This window comes from Paramormyrops kingsleyae, unplaced genomic scaffold, assembly GCF_048594095.1.
Source record: "Paramormyrops kingsleyae isolate MSU_618 unplaced genomic scaffold, PKINGS_0.4 ups86, whole genome shotgun sequence".
In the NCBI taxonomy this organism is placed as follows: domain Eukaryota; kingdom Metazoa; phylum Chordata; class Actinopteri; order Osteoglossiformes; family Mormyridae; genus Paramormyrops; species Paramormyrops kingsleyae.
Window position 1 is genome coordinate 114,493 of NW_027326024.1, and position 18,205 is coordinate 132,697.

The 18,205-nt window shown below is 41.7% G+C and overlaps 1 protein-coding gene across 6 annotated transcripts; it reads left to right on the forward strand.

Annotated features, from left to right (window-relative positions):
• Positions 1–1,683: 1,683 nt before the first annotated feature.
• Positions 1,684–15,454, forward strand: LOC140586911 (uncharacterized). 6 transcript variants are annotated; one of them, XM_072708415.1, is made up of 6 exons: positions 1,684–1,937; positions 10,755–10,898; positions 12,223–12,378; positions 13,406–14,557; positions 14,649–14,745; positions 14,909–15,447. In XM_072708415.1, the coding sequence occupies exons 1-6, from the start codon at positions 1,833–1,835 to the stop codon at positions 15,409–15,411; spliced, it is 2,157 nt and encodes a 718-aa protein (XP_072564516.1). In that variant the 5' UTR covers positions 1,684–1,832; the 3' UTR covers positions 15,412–15,447. The 6 variants fall into 6 exon arrangements, with proteins under 6 accessions (XP_072564516.1, XP_072564517.1, XP_072564519.1 ...); XM_072708416.1 differs by having other exon boundaries at positions 13,409–14,557; XM_072708418.1 differs by lacking the exon at positions 12,223–12,378 and having other exon boundaries at positions 1,685–1,937; positions 13,409–14,557; positions 14,909–15,444.
• The last annotated feature ends 2,751 nt before the right edge of the window (positions 15,455–18,205 follow it).

Sequence of the window (18,205 nt, forward strand, 5' to 3'; positions counted from 1 at the left end):
CAATGTCCTTGAAGTCTACATATCACCTGGACATTGAGACCTAGTGCTGAGAAGCATTTTTGACAGGTGCAGATGGGATTCAGGAGGCTGGGAATACCAGTAGGAATGAGCCTTCCTCCCACTGCACCTACAATGCCAGGCATGCCTGCAACAGCATGAAAACCAAATTTAGTGTCATGCAAGGCATTGAAAAGTGTGTATTTTCTTGTCAAAATATTCTAAAAATAAAATATTTAGGGTAAATATAGTTTGAGAAATCAATTCCTGCTTTATAATGAAATAGAGTTCATAGAATACTCAAAAAATGTGGGATTATTGTAGATCAATTTCAATTGGGGTGAATTTGAATGTGCTCTGCACAGGCTTTACAAGCAAGATTAAACGTCAGTTAAGGTCAGAAACATTCACTCCCAGCGCTTTAAATCACTTATGTAACCATAAAGAGCTTTTTAGTTCTTTAATATCCTCAAAAGTAATGGATGTATGGGGGTGTGCATGCATATGCATTTATAGGTGTATGTATGTATGTATGTATGTATGTATGTATGTATGTGTATGTGTCTGCATGTGTATGTATATGTGTATGCATGTATATATGTATATACTGTATATATGTTTATGTATATGTATATATATATATGTGTATGTATATGTATATATATGTGTGTGTGTATATATATATATATATGTTTTATTTATTATTGCTGTATGTATATTACTGTGTATGTATATAGTAAAACTGTATCATTTTTATTTTCTTTTGTTTCCTTTAATGTCTTGCTCCGGTGGGGTTGGGGGTGGGGTGGGGTTTCGGTTCTAGTGTTTTTTCTTTGTTTTGTATGTTGAACAGTTTTGATGTGTCACTTTTGTGTGCATTGTACTAAAACCCAATAAAAAAATGGTTGCAAAAAAAAAACATACTCAAAACTAAGGTGAATGGTGTTTTTAACATTAACATCGATTCTTTTGGGCTTGCATGTTCAGTAAAAATATCAAACCCATTAAGTTCTAACTGAATATCTATCGTTTTGCATGTTTCATGTTACTCTTCTTTTCCTGGACCATAACTTGTACACTGAAAATCAGTATCTTCTATGTTTTAAAAGGTATATTTTCTAATTTAATACCTTCTGAGTAAGCGCTAATTTTATATTCCTTAGTACTTAAGAACCAGCTCAGAATAACTATTAATAAAGCATTAGAAATGATACAATGCTCAATGGTGGCAGCTCACAATGCATTTTATCTTGTTCCAAATGGACTTTAGCTTGGATAGAATCCTCTGTCCTCTTTTAGAGTGCGGCATGCATTTAATCACGGCGGTAAAGTACACAAGAATTCAGAGACTTCTTTCCACGGAAAGATGTTAATCGCAAAAGCCGAGTGCCACAGACGAATATCATACAACCGCACTAATATTATAATCGGAGGTGTGAAATGTATTCCCGTTTTGTTTCCCCGTGACGTATCTCATAACCCACGTCTGCAGACGAGTCCACTTCATCGAACTGAGAAAACATTAATTCCAGTTTGATCTGGTTTTCATCCAATACGCCCTCTTGCTCGACATTACACCTGTTTTAATATGTTTGACCATCCGGCCTGTGTCCAAAATTGTTCGTCCCTGCTTTAGACGCTATTGGCTGAGCGGATGACGCAATGGCCCGCCCCCTCAGAGAGCCGTCCTGTATCCTCCCCTCCTTACAGGAACGGAAAAAACTAGCGCTTGCTCAGACCGTGCGGCCTGAGCTTGTGGTGCGGACATTTCTGGGACGCAAGCAAGTTTGGATTAAAAATAAATAAATAGGGCAGAAGATTCAACATCACCAGAGATGGAAGTATCGTCTGCCGAGAGGATTGAACCAGGAGACAGCGAACAGGACGAGGAGGAGGATGTTTACGAGGTGGAGAAGATTATTGATATGCGAACAGAGAAGGTGAGCGTACGGTGGCCAGAATGTCGGAAAACGGGGAGGGCGAATGGCTCCTTGCCATTCAAGAAATGTTTTGTGCGGCCAAACTTTGGAGGGCGGTGTGAAAATGCCACGACAGCTGTTGCAAATGGTGATTGCATGCGTGGAAGCAGCAGCCCGTGCGCGTCCTACTTCTGTTACCATACTGTCCCTTCCTTCTCGTTCACGCACAGTTATCGTTTAAATTTCTCACCTGACGCAGCTATTTTATACTTCTTGGTCGGTCATCTCGCCCAAGTCCGTCTGCGTGTGAGCGTACGTGCGTGCGCGCTCCTGGTGGCGAGCTCTCAAGAGCGGGCCGAGTCGCCGTCACCGGCGACAGCGATAGCGACGCTCTGAGTTTCGGCCAAACGACATTTCATCGGCTCAGTCTCTCCCTGAAAACCACTTCCGTAAATGTTATTGTTTGTTTACACTATACGCGGGCCAGTTAATCATATATATGTTCTCACAGTTTATTTTCGTCAACCCGCTGCCCGTTGACTGCATAGCAACAATTTCAGCTCATTTTAAACATTCATCTCAACGGGTGGGACGCAGAGGAAAATATAATTTTTGTGGAACCCCAGAAATACGTTGTATTGATACGCAGTCACGTTACATGTGGACTTTGATCTTTTAAAGCAGTGGTTAATATGGATCACGTTGTGATCTTTTTTTCCCTGTATATTTATGTGGCTAGTAGCAAATCACTGACTAATCTCTGAATGTTTTTACTAGATTAATTTCATGAAACACTAGGTATTGAGTGGGTCAGGGGCTGCCAGGCAGTTGAGTTCATTCTACTGGAAATCCAGTAGGTGGTAGCAGGTCTGATGGGTCCATTCTTGAAGATCTTTATGTTTTGTGCTTAACCGAAAGCTAGTTCCCTGAGAGCCAGGAATGACAGAGGTGAATTTCAGAAGAAGCATTTCCCCTGCCTTCCCCAGCTTTCGCTAACCACAGACGCAGACAGGCACGGGGGAGAGTTTCAGTGGTGCACAACTTATAACTTGCTGTAGTGTGTTGCTCATTTAAAAGGGGCTCTTCTCTCACTGGAAGTTGCACTTGACATGGCAAAGTGCCCTGTCTGTTTGCTGCCACACCCAAGGTGAGTCCCCCCCCACAACTCAGGCTTCCCTTTTAATGGCCCCCGTAGGGATTTCGGGGACAGCTGGAGCCTGGCATCAGGCAGCATGTGGTAGATCCACTAGACAGTTAGTATTTTGAGGCAGAGGCTGCAGTGGAAAGACGCTGAGCCCACTGCGTAGCCCTGTGTGCCAGATTAGCCCTCTTCTGCTGTGGAGTGAGCAGAGGATGGCTGTACCCATTGCTCATTTTCAGAGAAGGGGGTCCCCTTCCCGCTTGCGCGAATCCCCTTTGGATCAGCATTGCTATCCCTTATGTTGTAGCAACATTATCTCATTGCCATAGCAGCGCAGCAGAGTGATGTGTAGGGGCAGTGGGGGCAAACAAAGATTATCTGAACCCTGGGGAACCCCTACTGTCCGTAAGCAGCACTCAGCGACGTGGATAGAATTTCTGCAATGTGGCATTTATTTTTAGTCCAATGGGGAATGTCTTTGGTTTTCAATGTAAGAAAAACATCTTGATGTGAGTGAAGGTGACCTGAGAGATGTATGTTTGTGTCGGGGCATGTGTAGGGTGTCAGTAACGCTGAATTTAACATGGTCTTTAGTAACCTTGTGGGAGTGAGAGCCCTGTGTGTGCCAAGACCCCAGTCTGTGATGGGAATGAGTAGACGTGCACACACGCGTGCCTGCGCACACACACCCTGTCTTGCTCTCATTCTCTCTGTCTAAGGAGGGGCTAGAGGAGAGTGGCCAGAGACTGAAGCTGCTGGCAGCCACTTCTGTGTACTGTGCCTCTTGGAGATCTGGAGATCTACATAAATACAGGGCAGGGGTGGGGGGGGGAGCTTTGCACTGAGGCAGCTTTCACACACCAAGAAAAGAGGGGTGGGGGCATATGTGTATTTCTGCTTGTCTCTCTCCCTCTCAGGCACACAGTCGGGTTGCTGTAGTGACCCTCCCTATGACCACACAGCACTAATATGTGCAGCTTGACGCTCTTGGGTCTCTCACGTTATTTGTGTTCCCAGAGCAGAAACGGGAGATGATACACAGGCTGAACCGTGTCCTTGTGAGCTTCTGCTCTGTGTGCGTCTCTCTTTACACATTGTGGTCACATACCTAAAGCAGTCCTTTACACCAAGGCCTCATTTTGTATATATCAAAGTTTGTTGGTCTGTCCATGCACAGGGTATTTTTACTAGAGTGATTCAGGCAGTCAAAAAACTGCAGTCCAGTAGAAATTTATCTTAACCACAAAGGTGAATTATACTAATACTAATGATACTAAATATAATATTAATGAAATGTTATGCCCCTGACACTGTTCCACCAGAGTTAACACAGTAGTCGTCTGACATTAGGGGTTTTCATGGTGGGCGCTGAGAACCTCTGATATGTTACGATGGGGAATGATGGTTCCTCTCACTGTCTACTGGTTGGAGCCACTGAGAGGGGAAAGCCACTGGTTTTTTACCGGTGAAATACAAACCAGGCTGAACCTGGTTGGCTATGGACTCCACTTTTCCCATTAGCTTCAGTATTTATTCACTTTGTTGAAGTAATTGAAGAAAATGCCTCCTGGCATAATGTGCTCAGCTTTATAAAGGCCACCAAGCACTGTTCTAAAAGCCATGGGTCTTCAGACTCACCTTACTTTAAAAATACTTTTTATGCTCATGGTGATAATTTAGACTGGAGCACAGATGCTGAGCTGTTGTCGAACTCTGGGAACTGGAGCAGCAGATATTCCACCTGGGCACAACCTTTTCACATGTATAAGCAGCGTGACACAGCCATTCCTCGTTTGACTGCCTCAGTTAGAGACCATTTCAACTGATGCACGCATTTACAATGAAATTTTGTACTCTTGATGATAATGTACGCCAGAGTGAGAGAGAGATTTCTGGAAGAATGTTGTTAAAAATGCCCACTTCATGAAGGATAACAGAAATTGAGCATGAAAGATGTAGAGTAAAGGTGTAACCACAGTCACAGTCAATGGCTTGGTCTTTGGAACGGAACTCTGTTGCTAAATGAGTGGTTCTATGGCAACCAAAAATGGTACATTACTGTACATTATTAATTTGCCTCTTGTCAGGCTTTAAAAAAGCAATTCTTTACATGGCTCTACAGACTGATGTTGCCTCAGGGTTTAGACTACAGTTTGTAGTTTCCTCACTAGGACTGGCAGTCAGCCCTGACCTGACAATTTGATCCGATTTCGATTCACAGATGCTTAGCTTTTTTTGATTCTACTTTTAATTTGCATTTTCAAACAAACAAAAACAGACACACACACCACAAAAAACGCACACAAACACAAGATGAAGGGAAAAAAAAGGAAAAGGGAGGGGAAGGGGGGCAGATCAAATAATAAACACAAACCTTATCAGGTACATCATACTACCGACCCAGAGTATTGTTAATCGACAAACAGAGTCCAGTCCATGCAGTGATTGAGGAGACGCTAGCTTTTTTCAATCTAGCTGTGGTCTCTTCTAAAGTTGCAATGTCGAGCAAAGACACAATCCAGTAACAGATTAATGTCCACTTCAAACCACAGTCGAAGGGTTGCTTTCTTGGCAGCGGTGAAGCCCGCAAATAACAAGCGCTTTTTGTGTAAAGTAAGCACAAGTGCAGGGCTGTCATTTAGTAAACAGAGACAAGGGTCCAGCACCAGAGCAACACCAAGGAACTTTGATAACATGTGAAGAACATACTTCCAAAATACATACATCATGGGACACTCCCAAAACATGTGAAGGAAAGTGCCTGTGGCAGTTTGGCAAAGAGTACAATGTGGGCTCTGAGAGATTCTTTTTAAAGCGTATAAGAGTTGTTGTGTAAGCTTTATGAATCAACTTATAATAAATTAATTGATGTGCTAAGCATTTTGACGTTAATGGCAAATTAGACCAGATCTCATCCCAGTCAGGTTGAGCACCCACCAGTCTCAAACCGACATCATACAGATGCCTAGTTTGATTCAGTTTCAATTCAATCTTGATTCAATTTTGCTATCTTTTTAGAACAATTCTCTGAGAATCAATTTATCATGTAGATTAATGTCAAACATTAACAAAGGTCAGTATTAATTTTTTATTTAACCGAAAAAAGAAAATAGTGTAAGGTAATGTCTATTACTATGTGAAACAATTAACCAGAAAAGGTAGGTCTTTTTCTTGTGTGTGCGTAATGGAATTAGGTCCTTAATTTTAAGCCAATCTAAATCAGCCATATCTAATTAATATAGGCTTCCACATTACAAATTCAGGAGTGACTGGCCTTCTGTATTTCGGCGAACACGGACGACTTTCGGTTACTGTAGTCAAGTCCAAATTGTCATCTCAGTAATAAAGTCATATTTGTAAAAACAGGAAGGTGGAAAGCATTCATCCACTGAACATTAGAGGTGTAACGATACGCTTTATATCGGCAAGAAAGTAAACCATGTCACCTTACTTTGTTTTACCTGCATCGGGGGCGTGTAGTGCCATTGTCACCCGAAGATCACTATGCACATTCTAAATAGCCGCATTAGCGCGTATTCAAATCGCATTCGCATGGTAATTTTATTAACAGCGCAACGGTGAAACGCGATCCAGAAACGTTCCAGTCAGAGCCATAAAAGGGGGGGAGGGAGGGACGTGGCCAGGTGTCAATGGCTCATTCATACACATGAAAGTTGCTACATATTCAATGAAAGGAGCAAGAAATAGTTACATGAGTTAGGTTTTTCTTATTCATTTATCCAAATGAATATTGCAACTACACTATTTAGTCATCTTCGTGTAGACAAGACTTTGGTGATCAGATATCTGGGATCAAGACAAACTGCCAGCATTGCTTACTATGTACTTTTATAATGTTTCTGCAAGTGTTACAAACTGCATTTTGCAATGTCTATACTTTGAATGTCAAATTACAAACTTCACATAAATCTGACATATTTACAAAGTACACTAAGATTAAGATGAGTTTGTTGCCAAACCAAATATATAAGAAATAATTTATTTGCCATGAATTAAGTTTGATATTGAATGAAATGTGTGATCATGCCCCAATCAGTGAAAGTGTGTTCCCTACCCCTAGACTCCAGAGGGTTATATTTGAAAAAAATAAGATAATAAAGTGTGTAAAATATGTTTTCAGTGCTACTACGCTCATCAAGGCAGCCCAAACGACGTGACAGGCAACGTGCTGACTGCCCCTCCCACCCCCAAACACTACTCCAGTCAGTCAGGCATTTGCTGCACTGGCTCATTGCAAAATGGCTAGTAATGTCAATGCAATTATCAGACCAGAAATAGAGGATCCTCCTATAACCAACAGGTCTGGAGTTTGGGAGCACTTTGGTTTCCCTGTAAGTTATGAGGGTGATGGCAAGAGAGTGGTGGATAAAATGTGGACACACTCATCTTTCTGGAAAAAAAACTTAAAAATTGATTGAAACTGAGTTCCATATAAAAACAAAATAGTTCTTTTCTTTCTATTAGTTTATAACTACTACAAAATTACATTAAATATTTTTATCAGGAGCTTTTTGGTTTTGGTTATAAAGGAGTTTTGTTTTATTTGCTGCTAAAAAGAAACCTCAGAAGATGGGTGAAGAATAGCTTCATCATTGTTTAAAGTAAAAGAAAAAAAACAAGATCATACTTTTTTGATGTTTTAATAAATAAAAAAGGAATTATCTGGCATTTTTTTTAATTTTTGCTGTATCGAAAACATACCGAACCGTGACACCACTGTGTCGTAATCGAACTGAACTGTGATTTTTGTGAACCGTTACACCCCTACTGAACATGGAACTTGGAGTTTTTTTCCATAAATGTCTGATGACCTACACTTATAGCCTCGTCTGCGTCAAGGTTTTCTACAAGTGCAGAGCAGTACAACACTTCTGAGTACACCAATTTGTAAGCAGCTGTATGGCTGGGAGGAGAAAAATGTTTAGTATGTTTAATTTAGTATGTTAGGAGGAAATGTCACCCAAAAATGAAAATGTTGTTGTCATTTGCTTTTTAGGTGCATTAACTTTGACACTAAGATCTGGTTATCTCCACTATCTCTGAAAATCTGGGGAATGTTTCTTTTCCCATTTGAATCGGCCAGTCAAATCAAATTACATACAGAACCGCCCTCGGTAAAACTAACCCCAGCTGAGACTTTTAGATCTGCTGGCTTTGAATGAGACTTTAGAACATCTGTGTGATGCCTTAATGATTCCTTAGAATTATAGAAATATTGCCACAATACTTTATTCCTGTACTGCACACTGCAGATGACTTTGCTCCTCTTGTATTTAAGTCTTTAATCCCCAGATGCTTCCAGACATCTGCTGTAAGGCCTGAAGGCACTGCTTCCAGAGGGCCACCTTCTACCATTGTTGGCATCAGTGGCTAACTTAATGGAATTTACTTTAGCCTAGTTAGGATAATAAGTGCACTGTATAGGGGATAGAGGCACCACCTATACAGTGATACAACCAATACAAGTAAGATTCAGCAAAAATGTTTTCAATGTCATGGGGATTGATTGACCTTGGGATTTTGTGATTTTTTTTTCTCCCTCACCACCCCGATTCCTCACTTGCTGGATGTTGTTGGGAGTGTGCTTATGTTTTGTTCTAGTCTATGCGTGAACATTGCAGACCTCTTGTTATCAGATCTTCCATGTAGACGAGCCTTAGCCATTGTGGCATTGTGTGCGCACGTGATGTAATTCTGCATGTGAAATTTGTATGTCTGGCTGCATGTTTTTGTGCACTATTTTGGGGATGAGTCATTATCAGTTGGTGTTTGATGTGAGCAGTCTTTGGGTCATCATTCCATGTCAAATCATCACACTTTCGGACCTCATCGTCACAAATTTTAGCGAAACTTGGCATGATGATTTGGTCACACGAGTGACCCATGAATCTGAAATTGAGCGTGTCTTGGATCAATACTGAGGGAGATTTAAGCGAACAAAGTTTTACCTTTTTTTTGGGGGGGGGGGGGGCTATGATTTTGACTGGCTATATTTACCTTAATGTACAGAAGTGGTCCTCATATTGTTTTAAAGCTATTGTACAGCTATATAGATTGAACTAATAATATGCCAACCCCATATGAATAATTACTATGTAATAACTGATTAAAATATTAAAAATTCAGTAACAAAAAACCTATATTTCAAAATTGATCAGTTTTTTTTTACTAAAGCTACATCATAATGTCATGAACATATCCAGAAAATTTGGTCTTTGGTTTTTAAGGTGTTGCTGAGATATCTTGACGTAAAGGTAGCGTCACATGGTTTCATATCACTAATGGGCCTTTTTAACGGCAGCCAAACTGACATGAAATAATATAACAAGCACAGGTGTAATAAGTAATAACATTAATTAAGGTTTACAAATATGCTACACTGAAATTTAAGGAAAGCTTCATTAATGTCATTGCAGACACATGTACGTGCCCACATGGCTAGTAAATATGGCTAATTAATGCCCTGCATTCATCAGAAGTGAGTGAGGTGTGCAAATTGGTCCCAGTGTAAGTGCACACCTAGGGAATCACTTGACTTTGCAATCATCAAAGGTTATGTTGTGGCTGCATATGATGATAATTGGTGACTAAGATGTGTTGAAGAAACTATGCCCAGCACTGGAGAGTTGAGACTGAACTTTTTACATCCTTATGGACCATCTCCATCCTATTCATTCCCATACCGTCCTGATAGACTTGTTATGGATCATCAGGATGTGCTTTTAGTAGTTGACCCTGTGACAGCAACAGGGCGGACATACACAATAGCTGCATCAAAGGCTCTGATGGACTATAAATTGAGAGTATATTCTTACATTCCCACCTTCCCTTTAGACAGTACTGATTGTATGTAACTTTGTTGAAATGCTTTCCTTGCCCTAGTAGCATAAAAGCCTATCTAGTTTGTGTTTTTTGTTTATTGTGTGTTTTTCTGGTTTTTAACAAATGAAGGCCCTTTTTAGTAGGCCAGTGTCTAGTCAATTAATTCTCTTTTTCCAGTTACTTTGGCAAATTCTTTTTATTTATTTTTAATAGCAATTTAAAAATGTTTTAATTTAAATTATATTTCCACAGCTAGTTCTGGCAATAGTTGTAGTTGTCATGAAAAATAATAACCCTGTACCATGCATTAATCACTGCTATTCTGCTACTGCTAACAGCATTGTAAGTAATTGTGGTTTTGATACACATTTCACTAAATCCAGCATAGTAGTGATATCTGAGCAACAACTAAAAAGACCAAATTTTCCTGAGATGTTCATGACATTATGAGCTATATTTAGTAAAAAAAAATTGATCAATTTTGAAATAGGTTTTTTGTTATTGAATTTTTTATATTTTAATCAGTTATTACATAGTAGTAATTCATATGGGGATGACATATTATTTTTTCAATCTATAGAGCTGCACAATAGCTTTAAATCAATATGAGGACCATTTCTGTGCAGCTTATATTAAGGTAAATATAGCCAGCATGCCACGTTTCGTTGAAATCCGTGACGATAAGGTCCGAAAGTGTGATGATTTGACATGGAATGAATGACCCCTTTACTCTTCATGCTCCTTCCTCACTCACCAGCCACCCAAACCTGTCTGCTGAAATGTGATTGGGAAGAATGTGGACCTCTCACATCTGCTTATTGATTTGACCTGCGGACACTCCTTTTCTGTGCCAGGGGGAGGTGCTGTACCGTGTGCGCTGGAAGAACTACACCTCGGACGATGATACCTGGGAGCCAGAGTCTCACCTGGAGGATTGCCGAGAGGTGCTCCTCGCCTACCGGAGGAGGCTGGCCGAGGTCAAGAAGGAGGCCCCTGGAGTGAGTCTGGGTTTCATCATTATCCAGCAGGTTTCCCTGGGGCTTAAGGATCATTTCAGCCTCCATCATGGTGAAGGCGTTGGCTGCACAGTGGTTAGTCTTATTCTGGGCCCATGAAGTGAGGGCCCTGCAGCTTGGTGTCTGCACCATATAGCTATCAGTGCCAGACATTCCTTCATATTATACAAGCTGCAACATTTGAACAGTTTTTGTTTTCTATTTATGTTGGGAGTGTAACAGTACACAAAATTCATGGTTCAGTACAAACCTTGGTTTTGGGTTCACGGTTTGGTGCAATTTTGGTACAGCAGGGAAAATGGAAGTTATTTCAAAATTCTACTGTCAAGTATGGTCAAGTGACTGTAGCGTTAAACACCCCTATAGCCTTAGACCTGTCTGAATTTCCTGGCAAAAGCGCCTTAAATACCACAGGGAGATGCACTTGCCAAGTTTCTGTTTCTGAATTGCTGTGCTCATACACTCTGACGGTGTTGTCTCAAAAGATTTAGCATGTTGGATGTGTTTCCAGCAACATATCTGAATTTGGTATATCATAGTAAACAGACAGTCTTGGTCTTGGCTGGACACTTCCAGCCAGAGAGTAGATAATAAGTTAAGGGTGGTAACTTCCGGCACTGCTGTGAGTAGCAGCCTATCCAGTAGCTCTGATTGTTTCCCTAATTTTCCTTTCGGATTAATAAATTATCTGTCTGTCTATCTCTCTCTCTCTCTCTCTCCCCCCAGTGCTGGTGTAGTTCATTGGGAAACCAAAATGTCCCCAAACCGCTGAATATGAGTGACTTTAACCAGCATTCACAGTTAGCATCATATTTTCCATGTTAAACATGTACTTGTGAATTGAGATTTTGTCAGTGTTAGTAAATGTATTGATTTATTTCATTGTGTGCACTAAACTGAAAATAATGTACCAAACAGATACATGTACCGTTACAGCCCTAACTTATGGTGTAGAAACTGCCGGCTTCTTGGAAGAATGGCAGCTCTGTCACTGCGTTATCTGTCGGGTTCTGGCATCTGCAGGTTTCTCTGCTTTCCAGAGGCTTCCGTTTACAAGACTAGTGCTCTTGTAGAACAGGTTGATGAGAAGGCATATGACTGCTCTGTGGAACTTGGGCTCCTGCTTGCTACCTGGAAAGCCGCAGTGGCAGCGTTTAGGGTCCTTGGTCTGCGGGAGGCTGCAGAAGCTGCCTGAGCTGAATGCTTTGGTCTAGGACGGGCTTTCGCCCATGGCCCACCAAGGCTCTGTAGAGTGGGAGCGCGTCTGACCTCTGATCCGTGTCAAATCTTTGGAAATGAAACGCAGGTGGAGAAAGCACAGGCAGTAGGCTGTAGTGCAGGGCAGAGCCTTCGCCTGCTGACAGACACACCCCAGGGTATTGTGGGAACCCATCAGCTGCAGGAGAAGGAGGAAGAGGTCACAGGCCCACACCGTGGGTCATGCAGGGACCCACTCCTACAGGTAAGACCCCAGCTTATACCTGAGTTCCGCCCACCAGTTTGTTCCCCTGCGTGTCACTAGCTGGAGGGTGAGCGGGTGAGACGGGTAGGTGGAGGCTTCTGCGTGTTCCGTGCAGTGATAGTTTGAGAGGTCACTCTGGCACCGGGAAAGGAGAAAAACAGTGCTTTCATTTTGCCACTGTGTTGGTGGTATGGTGTTTATGGAAATGTAGGCCTTGCCTGTGTATGTGATTTTGTAGTGTTTTTGTTTGGTGTCTGTGTTCCTCTAAAGGCGAGTGGAAGGATCGGATTTTCACTTGATGTTGGGGAGCCAAAGATACGCTTGCATGTCTGAGCATGTGTGAACAAAACATAGAATTTGTATCTTTGATGGCAGCTGCTTCCATGAATATTACAAATGAGTTGGTCTTCCCTTTTCTCTTCCCACACGATGGTTGGACATTTGTTGATGGGGTCATGGTAAGGTTTCTTTTTATTATGGTTGTATTTCCTGTTGGATATTAATGGGATTTTATCATCTTTGGGTAAAAGTTTCTGTGTGCATTTATATTTGCCTGTAGGGTTTTGGGATTTCACTGTTTATATAGCTTTTTTGCAGTGCGGGGGGCATTCCACAAAGCAGGATGTCTTCATTAGCCAGAAAACTTAAGCCACATGTAAGGACTGTCCAATGGGAATGTCACTAACTTCTCTTCCTATTGGACAGTTTTCATGTTTGGCTTAAATTATCCAGCTAACCAGGAAATTCAACTTTGTCGATATCCCCCCAGAAACCATTTGAGGGGATGTAATATTCATGAAAGCCATGATCTCAGTCTTTCAAGGAGGCCCAATTTTATTATATTTCTAAAATTTACAGCAATTATTAAAATAGTTAACAATTATGAGTGCCTAATTGACAAAATAAATGTGAATGGATCCTGATTGATGCCAGGCCATGAAGATTGGTCACAATCCAGAATTACATGCATGGGATAAGAGAAAACCCCTGACGATGACATCAGCCCTTGTTCTGTCCTGTTTGTTAGAAGCTGCCGATGAAGAGTGACCTGTTTGATGCAGACTCGGAGAGTGAGGGTGGCAGGAGTAAGAGGGATGAATCTCCACCCAAAAAGAAGAAGAAAAAGAAGAAGTCAAAAGCAGATGCCGAGGATGTGACCATAGAGAAGAAGAAGAAGCGGCGGAAGGAGAAGGAGCGCTGGAAGCCGCTGCCGGGACCCGAGTCCGACGGCAACGAGTCGGAGGTGGTGGAGAATGAACCAGTTCTACCTTCAGCACCATTAAAAAGGACTGTCCAAACCAAGAAGAGGCCTCTTGTGTCTGATGAAGATGATGAAGAGGAAGAGATCACTGGTGCATCAAAACGGCAGACAAAAGACAAGGCCAAAGATGGAGGCAAAGGCAAGAAGGAGGTCCGGGCAGAGATCAAAAAGAAGAAGAGCAGGAGGAAAGATGAGCAGAACGTGCCCCGTGTGGAGGACGAAGAGGAGGCGGCTTTGGCGGTGCGGGCTGAGGAAGACTTGAACAGTGAAGCACCATCTGAGTCAGCCAGCATGCAGACTGATGATACGACTGCCACAGAGAGCTGTGAGCCCCCTGAAGGACCCCCCAGGTCAGGGGAGGAGGTGAAGGCCAAGCAAAAAAAGAACAAGCCTGCAAGCCTAAAGTTGCAGGGCATCAAGGACCTCATCCAGGAGAAGAAGAACAAGAAGGTGCAGCAACAGGTGTCACCACATGAGGCCACACCTCCACTGAGGGAGTCCAGTCATCAGAAGCTAAAGAACCTGATGAATAGTCGGGGCATGGCGAAGGTGAAGCGGAGCGTGGACGATGACCATGGACTGCCATCTTCCGATTCTAGCGATGCCACTATCTCCATCCAGCGAAGGGGGAAAGCCAAAGTGCAGGAGGGCATGGCTCAGAAGACAAGCTCTTCTGCAGCTAGTTTTGCCAAGGCCAAGGAACCAGATGAGCAGAGGCAAGACGGAGCTGGGATGGGCTTTAGTTCAGCCCTGGCTTCAAAAAAGCAGAAGGAGAGCATGGAAAAGGAGCAGTTGGGGTCCACCAATCTCTTTGAAAAGTTTCTGTTGAACTTTGAGGCCAAGGACCGGGTGCTCAGGAGACAGACGGTCCACGTGCTGAATTCAAGCACGGAGACACGAGGAGAGCACAAGATGAAGGTCAGCATGCATCAATTCAGCATCAGTGTTAAAATGAAACATCTGTAAATAATGTATAATTTTATACTTTACCCCTCCTTATATGTTAAAGGCTGCAAAGGCAGAGAAGAGAATAAGGCCAGTGAAGGAGGTGGTGCAGAATAGGTTGGAACTAGAGAAAGCCCATAAGGAGTTCAAGGGTCCAGAGGGTAAGTAGCGGGGAGCTTGGAGCGATGCGTTAACCGTGTACTGTGAACTTGATGTATGGATGTTATAATTAAATGTGGGGGTCATTTGAATTAAGCAACCTGAGACTGGACCTCCATATCCTTTGGTGAATGGTGTAGTCTACTTGGCCTCTCTCTGCCTCAGGTTCACAGCCAACAAACAGCCCAGCGGAGGCAGAGGACAGGCCAAGCAGATTAGACCATTCACCAGAGGGCAAGGAGGCAGCTGAGAGTGCAAAGGACCAGGTGAAGGGCAGGCCTGAGGGCCCCACAGAAAAAAAGGACGAGAAGCACGACGAGGTGCCAGGACGGATCAGAACCACCACCACACCGGAGGATGTCTGGGAGAGGAAGGGAAGGTTGGAAGAGGTGAGGAGCGATCGCTTGGAGAAGAAGGTGCCAGCAGCGTCACCAGAACCAGCAGAAGAGTTATTAGCTCCGGCAGCGGGAAGGTGGAAGGAGAAGAAAAGGAAGCAGGAAGATGGCGAGCCACGCCTCTACATCGCCTGCGATGACAGTCGGGAGACACGGGAACCGACCCTGAACACTGGTAAGCTTGGGGGGGGGTATACTCATAGCTGCCCTGGCCGGAACAGCAGTCAGACTTTCACTGTTAACCAGGGATGGACACTCGAGTTGGTGACTTGAGTCACACACAGACTTGCAACTTGTTCCTAATCGTCCTCAGACTTCACTTCTGTGTAAAGACTCATAAACATTAAGAATCTTTCATATTTTAATGAACAGCAGAACATTTCTGCAGGAGCAAAAAAAAAAAAAAAATATATATATATATATATATTATATATATTTTTTTTTTTTGGAAACTTTTCCTGATCTTTTAACTAGTCCCCCGAGGATTGTGTGATTTGGGATTGCAGTAATTAGTGCAAAATCTTGCAAGCTCCGTGATATTTTCAAGAGCTTGCAGTTTTTCAAATTTACCGCAGCTTTCTACATATTCATGTGTTTTTTTTAGCTAGGCAGAACTGCGAAGATAAGCACAGCGAACACATCTCATAATCTCATATAGAGCATAGATACAGTTTACATAACAAAAAACAATGGGCACTTTGGAAATTTAAGCTATACATTTTTCTGTCAATGTATTTGACTGCACCAGAGGTTGGAATAACTCCCAGCCACACTTCTGTGAATGTTAACCAGCCTTTAATAATAGAGTCGGTGCAGTTTTTCTTTAAACATATGGGGTTTTTTCTTTATGTTGAATTTGGGCATTGTGCGTAAATGGTTTTGTAATTGTGGTTCTTACACTATTAAACCTTATTGGTTATTGCATGGAATACAGTTCAGAAGAAAAAGCTCCTGGAATGCATATCAAGTTGGAAGCAGAAACTTGACTTGGATTTCAGACTAGATTCAGACTTTTGAACATCTGTGCTATTATCAGTACTAGTGTGATACTTCTTTGCTAGAGATGCACCGATATTCGTGACCGATTTCAATTTTTTTTGCCAATTCCAGTTTTCTTAAAACTATAATTGACAACACATACAAACAAAAATCAACTTTTCTTCAATGCAAAGTTTTATTTTCATAATGAAAGAATTTGTTGGACTTCACTATTTCCCCCAACCTCAATCACTTAAACAAGTCTCAAAATAAAGTACTCTGACTGGAAAGAGGTACAAATAATTAACTGAAAATGAGTTACTGTACACCCAACTTTACCAAAGAAGAGCAGGTGCAGCAGATTTAAATAAAATGAATGTCTTACTTATCCGGTGAATTTAAACATACTGGAAAATGATACAACACAACAATGACCTTTTCCCTTTTTTTTTCCTTCTTACTGGTGTTAAAGTCCATAGGTTACAAACCTACAAATAAAACTAAAGTGTACTATACTCTTCCAAATAATAATAGGTGCAGGATTATATAATTAATACCAACATCGCATTCTATGCACATACAATTCTTACATCGCTAGTGAGCTAGATTAAGATCAGGCTTTTTCTTACCTTCATACAACCCCAATTACAATGAAGTTGGGACGTTGTGCAAACTAAATAAAAGCAGAATGCAATGATATGGAAATCTCATAAACCCATATTTTATTCATAACAAAACATAGAAAACACATCAAATGTTTAATCTGAGAAAATGTATCATTTTAAGGAAAAGATAAGGAATTTTGAACGTCATGGCAGCAACACGTCTCAAAAAAGTTGGGACAAGGCCATGTTTACCACTGGGTGGCATCCCCTCTTCTTTTAACAACAGTCTGTAAACATCTGGGGACTGAGATCATCAGTTGCTCGAGTGTTGGGAGAGGAATGTTGTCCCATTCTTGTCAGATACGTCTGACCACAGAACAGTTTTCCACTTAGCCACAGTCCATTTTAAATGAGCTTTGGCCTAGAGAAGACATCAGCGCTTCTGGATCATGTTCAAATACAACAGCTTCTTTGAATGATAGTTTTAACTGGCATCTTTGGATGGCATGGCGAATTGTGTTCACTGATAATGTTTTCTGGAAATATTCCTGAGCCCATTTAGTGATTTCCATTGCAGAATCATGCCTATTTGTGAGGCAGTGCTGCCTAAGGGCCCGAAGATCATGGGCATCCAGAATACTTACACACAGATTTCTCCAGATTCTCTGAATCTTTTGACTGTATTATGTACTGTAGATGATATTTTCAACCCCTTTGCAATTTTACACCAAGGAACTTTTTTCCTGAAATTGTTCCACTATTTGTCGATGCAGTATTAGGGGGATTGATGATCCTCTGTCCATCTTTACTTCTGAAAGACACTGCAACTCTAAGATGCTCTTTTTATACCCAGTCATGTTACTGACCTGTTGCCAATTGACCCTCCAGCTGTTGGGTTTTTGTACCACTAACTTTTCCAGCCTCCTATTGCCCCCATCCCAACTTTTTTGAGACTTGTTACTGTCATGAAATTCAAAATAAGCCAATATTTTTCACTAAATAGCAAAATCTCACTTTAAACATTTTACATGTTTTATATGTTCTGTTGTGAATAAAATATCAGTTTGAGATTTCTGTCATTGCATTCTGTTATTTACAATTTACCCTACGTCCGTACTATACGGACATTATACCGCAGGGGGTTAAAGTTCCGCTAAAACTTTTTTACTCTGTCATAGGAAAAAAACTTAGCTAGCCTAGCAATTTTATTGATTATTTATTTTCAAGATTATCTGGTGTATGTTCAATAATCAGTTCAAAGGTGCTCCGATGTTTCACCACGTTTTCTCTTTGGCTTTACATGTATTACAAATTGCAAGCTTTGTGTCATCTTCACTCACATGCTATGCTAATGATACGTTAACGTGTGGCTGCGAGGCTATTGCCTGCCACGCTGTGTGCATGACATGTGGTGTATGTGTAAAATGGAACGGTTCGGTATTGGAAATAGACTGACCGGCTAGTCTCTGGTCTGGGCCAAGCAT